Source organism: Neolamprologus multifasciatus, chromosome 16, assembly GCF_963576455.1.
Source record: "Neolamprologus multifasciatus chromosome 16, fNeoMul1.2, whole genome shotgun sequence".
Taxonomy (NCBI): Eukaryota; Metazoa; Chordata; class Actinopteri; order Cichliformes; family Cichlidae; genus Neolamprologus; species Neolamprologus multifasciatus.
In genome coordinates, this window is record NC_140454.1 from 19,221,948 (window position 1) to 19,231,922 (window position 9,975).

At 38.3% G+C, this 9,975-nt stretch overlaps 1 protein-coding gene across 2 annotated transcripts in view; it reads right to left on the reverse strand.

Moving 5' to 3' along the window:
* rapgef4a (Rap guanine nucleotide exchange factor 4a) overlaps window positions 1–866 on the reverse strand; it is a 40,200-nt gene extending 39,334 nt beyond the window's left edge. Inside the window, exon 1 of one of the 2 annotated variants that reach the window (XM_085135549.1) lies at window positions 441–866. In XM_085135549.1, the coding sequence (XP_084991675.1) occupies window positions 441–508 (68 nt within the window). In that variant the 5' untranslated portion in view covers window positions 509–866. The remainder of the gene's footprint in view (window positions 1–440) is intronic. The other variant, XM_085135551.1, reaches the window with a different exon arrangement.
* Between the last annotated feature and the right edge of the window lie 9,109 nt (window positions 867–9,975).

A 9,975-nucleotide genomic window follows, 5' to 3' on the forward strand; every position in this document is an offset into this window, starting at 1 on the left:
CGGTAGTCACAGAAAGCAGTTTGCTGCTGATTATTACAATAATCCGAGATAGTGAGCAATTGAAGCAAGTAGAATACATCAAAGAGACAAGTAATTGAAGAGTAATTTGACATAATTAATAAATCCCAGTCTGAAGCTGATGCCTTTGCTTTCCCCAACTCTACATCTAAGTGGATCACTGTGCGTGACTCCTTTAGCCAACAGTGAGGTCAGAGGCTGTAGGATCGGTAACCTTGGCGCGTCCAGGGATGCACTAATTCAAGCTGTGATCGGACTCACGACCTCCTGATTCCGTTTATTTGAATGTTTAAATGCAGCCACTGAAACACAACGCCCAAGTTCCTTACAGGATAAAAATCCAAATCGCGTTATTTCCTCGTTAATTCATCGCTCTTACACTAGCCTGAGATGGGTCGGGTGAAATGGTATAAAGTGATTACCTCTTATCCAGACAAATCATCCACTCGGCAGATTCCGAGGAATGTGAAGAAGTGTGCGCTGCTACCATCTTGCGATCCTGCTGCTGCTGCTGCTAATGCGGAGGAGAGGGCTGGACCAACGACAGCAGCGCTTCATCTGCCTTCACTCACTCACTGCTGACAGTCCTCGCTGTCCCTGCTTACCTGGGCGGAAGCAACGTGGACGAAAAACAGCCCACACTGACGGGTTTTATGCAGCTGTAGTGAAAAGCTAGGTTGTTATGAAAGAAAATCTCAAACTGAGGACGGCAACAGTTTTCAGCAGAGATGTGGCTGAGGGAAAAACAGAGCTCGGTCACTTGTTATTTTTTTCAGCAATGGAGGTCAGTTTCTGCTATTGCAATTTTTAGGCACATGCAGGTAAAATGAATGCTGTCTCATATATCAGTATGTCCCAGTGCTCGTGTTATGATCAAACTGTTGCTTGGAATTTTCCAGTCATTTCATTTTTAGAGCTGTTGAGCTTACACCGAGAGCTGTAAATAGAAGCAGCTTTTTTCGCTTGAATGAGATGAGTCAGCACAAAGTGGCACTTCTCTACTGAAGGATACTGTTGCAAAGGTGAGGTGGAGGGCATACAGGTGACCTGTGATTGGTCGTAATCACATTAATGTTCATAAGTATTTAGACAGTGATACAGCTTTTGTAGTTTTGCTTCTGTGAACCGCCACAGATGGTTTAAAATCAAACAATCAAGATGTGATTGAAGTGCAGACTTTCAGCTTTGATTTATTGGTTTTTACAGACTTTATTTTCTGAGTTCCCCCATTTTCAGAAGATCAAAATTAGTTGGAAAATTGACTGAAAAGCAGCTCTATGGCTAGGTGAGACCTGTTGTTCAGTTTTCCACTGGCATTTTCAATATGAGGTCTAAAATGATGCAAAAATAAACCAACAGCAAACCACTTTAGTTTTTTTATAAACAGAATAGAAGAACAGGTTGACTCAACAACAACAAAAGACCCGGAAGGCACAGAATAACTTGTGATGTGACAGCTGATAGAAGTGGCAGGATGAACTGTGAAGTGTACAGGGATATAAGCTCCACTCAGATTCAGGCAAATGCTGAAAAACTAGCCAGACAGCTCTTGACAGTGCAAATGGACAATGAGCCAAAGTCGCAAAGGCAACCCAAGATTTCTCAGGGCAAAGAAATGGGATAGTCTTCGACGGCCAAGCCAGTCACCTGATCTAACCCAGTGGAGCATGCTGTTCAGACATTTAACACAAAACTGAATGGAGAGACACCCACAAACAAGCAGCATCCAAAGGTGGCCAAAAGGCCTAATGAGCATCTCAAGGGAGGAAACACAACATTTGGTGAAAGCCATAGATTCTGGACTTCACGCAGTCATTGACTGGAAATGTTAGGACATGTATTTAAAACAACCCCTTATTTATTTAATATTAGTTTAATTTTAGGGGTCTGTCAATGGAGGTCTGTGCATAGAAATGACTACCACCTAAACGGTTTAAGTTAAATCCCTTTAATTTAAGCTAAAATTCTGCACTTAAGTCACATTTTTAATTGTCTGATTTAAAATCACTGTGATGGTGTAAAAATGCAAAATGGCAACAAAATCTTTTTTTTCCTATAGATTGTGGACCTGATCAATTACAGACTACATACAGTCAAGTCCAAAACACTGAAGCAAACTATCTGAGTACACATAGCTGTTTTAACTGACTGCAGCACGCCTCTCATCCCTGTATAGTGGATGACATTTCCAACATATCAAAGTGGGAACATTTTCATAATAGCCATGAGAAAATTGGGCTTTGTTATGACAAGCCACATAATAAAAAGCCCATTGCTTTACTTCAGTTACCCTGGCAACAAAGTACCTCATAGAAAGAAATACCAAGCCTCTGTAATTATTTTCTTTTCCATCATCTGATGCTCAGATACCTTGGTACCTAAGTTACAAGCTTATGTTTATTTATTTATTTATGTATTTGTTTATTTATTTACTTAATTTTTACTGAACACAAGTCATCAGCAACAAAAGGCATAAAAGAAAACTCTTCCTAAAAAAAGATTTTTGTCTCCAATCTCAAGTAAAGAAAGTTTCATCCACAAGTTGACTAAATCATAATAAAAGTAGGGCTTCTAAGTATAGTCCTGTTTCCATCATTTAACTAAATATTTAGTTAATGCCTTTCAGGGTGGGATTAACAGGAGGTAGTGAGGTTTGGATAGTTTGAGAGAAAAACCAAACAAGAAGCAGTCCAAGAGTAAAACCCTCGACCAGAGCAGGAATAATATTGTACTTTCTATATATTCATTTTGTTTTACGTTAAGATGTTTGTAGTGCAGTAAAAATAAGTGCAAAGATTTACTTGGCCTTTTGAAATCTGTGACTACTGGAAGATTTAATATAACTGACATAATTTTGAGTACAATTACTTTTTTATTTATTTTTATTACTTGAGTAGATAGTACTGTAGTAGTACAGTAAATACCGAGCATTCATCTTCCTGTTTAGTAAAGTTCATTTATTAAAATTATGTTTAATAAATATCAAGTGATTTTTTTGTTATCACAAGTTAATTTTTTTTTCAAATAATAATAATTATTATTATTTAGGAATATTGTACATTTATTCATATCATTACATACTTAAATGGTTATAACCTCTTATTGTAATATACACAACAAAGCCATAATAAAATTAATCAGCTTTTCTCCAAATGTATCCCATGCCAGCATGTTCTTGTCAGTCTGACAACTATTGTCATTTCAAATAACTCTATGTAGCATTATTATCACTTTGACCTTCAGATCATCTATTGATGTTGAAGGAGAGGTCAGAGGTCAAATGTCAATTTTTGACCAACAAATCATTAAGTTGACCTTGGTGACCTTGGTGGGTGAAAGACAAATTTCAATTTTCAACAAAGTGTTAATATGACCCAACTCTACAAGATTTTTTTTTTTTTATCAGAATTAATTCAAAACTTCTTTTTTTTTTACAGACAGAGTAATGACACGCTTGCAAACCAAACACTGCATAACCTTCTTTGTGGGGATAGCATTACATAAATAATAAGGCAGTGATAAAAATGGAAGATCTTAGAGATAAAGGAAATGTTTCGAAACATCAGATCTGCACCCAACACCAGTTCCAAAGTGGTTCTCCTTCAGGAGAATTTCACCAAGCCAATATTTAAAATCCAGTTCCTTTACCGACAGCCAGATGGCAGCATTTGTTCTAAAAAAAAAAACTAAAAAAAACACCTAAGAACAGATGAATCAGGGCACAAACTTATTCGATTCCTGGAGCAGAGAAAAGGGAAGTGCACTCAGTCTTGTTTTGATTTTAAAAATGTAGGCGTCTAACCAAAGGGAGCTGTGCCCTGCACCTGAAGGAAACTTTTAGGTGTTTCTCTGTCTGTTTCTGATCTTTCAGTGGACCTTAAATTAAGATTACGCTGTCAGCCCACATGTTTTTCTTCCCAGTGAGCTGAACTTACATATCTTGCCCTTTCTTGTTAAAATAAATAGCTGAGGTGTAAGGCTGAGTTCAGGCCAGGGCATGCATAACACAAAACACACATTCCTGTAATGCTGCATACCACTAACTCACAGCAGCAATGGACCAACACATAACAATGTGCGAAGACGTCAACATGCGCTGCAGTAATTTGCCATGCACTGCAACTCTGTAAGCTATCAGTTCACAAAGTAATTCTAAGACATAACAAAAAGATTTACAAAGGTAACGACTGAAAGGGTTTCCATTTCTTTCTGCTGCAAACAAATATTTGTTGTAAAAGAAAACAGAAAAGAGTAGTTCTGCAGAAAAAAGACAAGACACCAGGTGTGGAGTATTTCTTGTGCCTGCAAGAGTCTGAGACACTGTCTCAAAGGTTCCACTCTCAGCAGCTCACCTGCTCCTTTTTCCATTTGATTTTCCCTGTGCATTCGATGGTGTTTGAAATGTTGCTATAGGGACCACTGGCTTGGCTGCAACGTGCCATCGTATCCTGAGCCCACTGACTGTGTATGTGGCTTTTCAGGCCCACAGTTGCTAGGAGATGCTCCTGCAAGCTGAAAATGGTAAACACATGGACACATGCAACCCTTATGTGCACACACAGCATAATTTCAAAATGCTGATGAGCATTTGGAGAAATATTTGCTACTGCTGTTATATAACTCTTTTGAAACCCGTGCTTCACAAAAAAGTATCTTCAGGATTAAACGTGTTAAATTGTGTTGGAGGTTTCTTCTTGTCAGATAATAATTCTGAGCCATGATATATGTGTTTGCAGACCTAAATTACTGAATTACAATGCCACATTCAAAGGAAGTTGTGTTTAAAGCAATGTGCTCCATAATTTACACTGTTCCCCTCTGAGTTTCAGCATTCCCATGGCGGTTAAATGTCACTGGATTTACATAAAACAAATGAGCACAGAACACCTTTGAAAGCTGTGCAGTATGGCGTAAACAAGCAAGACGCTTGCATAAACTACATGGGAGCGGCTTTAAGGAGCTACATAGAACTTTATATATCAGATAACCACGTCTCAGATGGAATGCTAGGGCAGATAACTCCAGAGGAAATGCCTGAGGACTGGATCTTTTCCAGAGACGTCTCCATTAATGTTTTAAGGCGCAAATTTACAATGACGGGCTAAAACAGCCCAAAACGCTTTCTTATTTTATTTATAAATATACTCTGAGGAGAATTTCGCAATTGGGATCCTAAAGTAGTGAACTGTGATAGGAAAAAAATCAGAGTTGTTCATTTAATATTTCATAACCTATACAATTAAAAATGTAGATGGGATTATTCCTTAGGCAGCTGAATAAATAACACCATCTGCTCAAAGCTCTTGCTACTATCTGGTTTCTCTTTATCAATAATTACTAATCTATTTGCATTTTGTTATATAATGTATCTTGTAGTTGCATATACACTTACTAAAGACTGTCTTCAACACATATAAATATTTCTTTAAATGTAACACTACACATGTTTAAAACATCCAAACAAATATCTGCTAAGCTAAAATCTATATACCATTATTAATTCAAAGGTGGACTCTAGTTCACCAGTTTGTAACAACATATTCAAATATTCTGTTGATGTCTTCTCCCACTTGATCTGGCTTCTGTTTCCTAGGTCAGCTTGGCTGGATGATATTTTTGCAATGTAGGTTCTTAGCCACTGAGGAAATCTGACTGCGCTCTCATTCAGCATCTTTGTAGCTGAGCTCAAAAGACAGAATGTGTCTTTTTTTCTGAATCAAACCACTGTACATGGACTGTGTAGTGGAGAGTTAACTCGCACAACTATGGCTCTCCTGGGAGGGGACCTGATTTGTAAAGTGAATATCAAGTAAAATCTGCAGGCTTTGTGTTTTGGGACTGAAATCCTGCTACGATGAGAAACTGACTGTCCTGTACACTCACTTTGACAGATAATTTATGCATAATGAATATGAAATTAGGTACTAAAAATTGACCCAAAATACTAATTAAAGCTAGAGCGAGCACATAAAGGATATAAGATCTCTGCTGGTGACCCATTTTTTATTGAGGTCACGTATATTCTCAGTAGATACTTCTGACAGACTTTGTGTTGTATGGAGAAATACCAAGTCACGATCACTGCTGAGACACATGACATCGCTGAATTCATGACACCGTTAGTCCGTGTTATATTTTTCATTAACATAAGCAAAGTATTACACTACACACTACAGCTGAGCCAAACTGCCTTGCACTTGTAGTCAATATTTATGCAGTTTCTGCAGTTTTGTTTGTTTGTTTGTTTGTTTTGCCTCTGCGTACCACCGCAGTGGATTTTAAATCAAACAATTAAAATATGAACTTGTAGACTTTCACCTTTAATTCAAAGAGTGTAACAAAAGTTTTTGCATTAACTCAAAAGTAATTGAACAAAATACAGTGATTTGAAATATGATGACTGTTTTTAATACTTGGGTGAAAATCCTTTGCAGCCAATGAATGTCTGAAGTCTACGAACCATTGAGATCATTAAATGCTGCACTTCCTCCCTTGAGATGCTCTGTCACGCCCACAGCTATACAAACAACCTTCAGTTGCTGCTTGTTTGTGAGTCCTCTCTTCAGAGTTGTCTTCAGGGACTGAAAAGCTCTGTTGAGTTGAATATCACATTTCTCTCGGGTTGTTTTTCCATTATGCATTCAGCCATTATCCATTTACATTGTGAAGAGCTGCCTGGTCAGTTTTCCAGCATTTGCCTGAATCTGACCGGTGCTTAAAACCATGTACACTTCAGAATTCATCCTGCTACTTCTAGCAGCAGTCACATCATCAATAAAAACTAGTGACTAGTTCCACTGGCAGCCAAATATGCCCATGTCACAACATTGCTTCCACCATGTTTGACAGATAATATGGTATGCTTCAGATCATGAGCCATTCCTCTTCTTCTCTATACTTCTCTCACCCCCACCATTCTGGTTCAAATTAATCTTGGTTTCATCTGTTTAAAGAATTATTTTGTGCATGCTCTTTTCAGAGTTTTCTGCCAAGTCTAATCTGGCCTTTCTGTTCTTGAACATAATCAGTGGTTCGCACCTATTTGAAAACCTTCTGAAAACTCTCTGTATTTACATTCATGAAGGCGTCTGTTGATGACAATGATATGCCTACCCCCTGGAGAGTGTTTATGTGTGTTTTTGAAGTTTTTCTTAACCATAGAAATAATTCTACCATCATGCACTTTAATTATCTTTTGTGGTCCACCAGGGCTAGAATAGAATAGAATAGAATAGAATAGAATAGAATAGAATAGCCCTTTATTGTCCATGCTTCACACCAAATCTGTAGGAATAAAATATAAATAGTAAAACAGCAGGAAAAAATAACAAACAGGAGAAATATATACAAAACAAGAGAAAGGCACGTAATAGAAAAGGCACAGATTAAAGAACAGGTTGCAAAAGTTGTGCTGCTGAACAGGTCAAAGCATTCTCTCTATTTCTTTTTTAAGATGTACAAGATTTTTCATTTAGCCAGTCCTAAATGTTCTGCCCTCGGTCTGAGAGGTTTATATTGTTTTTCCAGTCGAATGATGCTCTTCTTCATTAGCATCAGCATCTTTTTGTAGAGTTCAAGTGAACATCTACAGAATTCAAGTTCAGTGCTTCGAATCCACAAGTGTCAACTGGTCATAAAGACGGAAAGAGGTAAGATTGCAAAAAATTCTTCTGCACCTAACCGTATGCATTTCAGTTTGGTCTTGTTGGAATTGTTTCATTTGTCTCTCAGCGTTTCACGCTGCACTTCCTGTTTCATATTTTAACCCAAAATGGCTCTTTAGCGTGTCTTTGTATGATTATGTGTTACAAACTTTCTCTGCTTTGCCATATTCCTTGTTGCACCAGAAGCTATACATTTCTGTAAATTTCTAACCATCTGCCTTGAGGACATACAGGATGTATACTTTGGACCTTATCATGAAATGAGCTCTGCTCCAGTGGCTTTAGAATTGGAGGCTTTTAACAACCCCAGCATCATTCCTGAGATAAATCTGAGTGGTCAAAAGATGTGATAAGAGAATGATAAGAAAGGCAAGCATAGAAATGCATTTCTCGCTCACAGAATAAGACTTCTTTGCTTTACATGACCCTATTATCTGCTCTGAACAATGGGCCCTTTTCACACATTTTGAATTGTGATTGAAGGAAAAAATGTCAGTGCAGCTAATATTAACAACCACTCTGTTCTACTCAAATATTCCAGTGTAACACTGACCATCCTTATGTGAAAAGCTCAGCATGAAATCAGTAAACTACAATTTCATTTTATTACTCCACCTGTGTGGTGTCAAAAGACCTATTAATCTGATACCGGAAACTACTGACTCCCCTGGGTCTTGGGCCTTTGAGGAAGGTCAAAGATGTACAAGCTATAAAAGCAGAGACGATTGTCAATTACAGCACTGTGCAAAAGGTCTTGATCCACCCCTCATTTCTTTATATTTTGTTATTAAAGTTGGAAGCAAATTCATTGATTTATTTAAACAATAATGCAAACATACACGTCAGTGTTGTAATTAAAAGCAAATGCAGAGGTTGTACAATTCTAACGCATTTGAAACTCAATATTTGGTATGACCACCCTTATTCATCAACACAGCCCGAGCTCTTTTAGATAAGACTTCTTGTCATTTCATAAGCACTTCTCAGAAACAGGCCAGGCTTTTTGAAAGACATTCAAAGCTGTCAAAGCTGGATGATCGTTGCCTTTTGTGCTATTCTCTTTCAAGATGATCCCACACCACTTCTGCAATGTTGAGCTCCAGGCTCTGAGGCCAATTCATGACTGGCCTGACATTCTGTGTCAGGTCTTTGTTGGATTTTTTCCCCTCAATTCTTAAGGACATAGTTCAGCTGTTTTCTTATGCCTGCCATTTCTTCTGTCCAGTTTCCTTAGATTCCTTAAGGACACAGTACACAATACAAAGAGTTTTCAACTAATAGTTTTTTGGGAATCAGCTTGTTGACTCAGAAATATTATTGTATGCCTGCCAGTTTCTTATGTTTGACATTTGAGATTCAGTTAAAGAAATAGGAACAGAAATAGGAACATATCGGGGTGCAATATTATGTGTTTTTGTGTGTGACAGTTTTGCGTAGACACAACACTCCATCTCTTGCGTTAAGTGCGCTTTTTATGCTTGAATGATTCATAGGTCAGTATGTAAGCACAAACATTCCTCTGAAAATGGTCAGATACAAAGGCTGGGCTGGAAATGAGTGAAAAAGCAGCTATGTCTATATAAAGCCTGGAGAAATATTGCTCCAGACCATCTTAAAAATTACAAGAAAGCCTGACTCCTTGGAAGTGAAATATAGAAAAATGAATGGTGGCTCAAAAACTTTGCACAATACCATACGTGACACTATGATCATTGACATTTTTTATTACACAGCCTTTGCCTGCTTAATCTCAGATCTGTTTGCTCCACACTACCAACATATTTTATTGCTTTTATATTAATCTTTAATCCAAAGCCCAGATACACCTAACGGTATCACCTGACCAAGCCAGACGTCAAGCTCTACAACTTTGTTACAGCTTGAGGAGTGCTCCTGCTATGGTATGTTGGCCAAACTGAACTTAATGTGTGACATATTATAACAGCAAAAAGTCAGAGATCCCATTCTACTGGAAAGGTTGTAAGGAAATGCCTTTTTCATTGGGGCCCATCTAAAGAAAAATAATAGTATTGTTGACATGCTCTACATGTTCTGCAACGAGTACTGTTAAAAGTTTCCATTTTATCCGGCCGAAGGTTTAGGTGAGCTCTCTGACTTTTAGGGTGAGCTTCCCACGCCTTTCCCTCCACTCCTCCTCGTGTCTGTGGAGAAATAGAGTGGTGGGTGGAGCGAGGAGAGCGGTGGGTTACAGTCCTGGAATGTGCGCGCGCTCCCGATCACTCCGTCTGTCCCAGCGGCGCGCCCGTGCAGACAGACAGAAGACTCGTGTGCG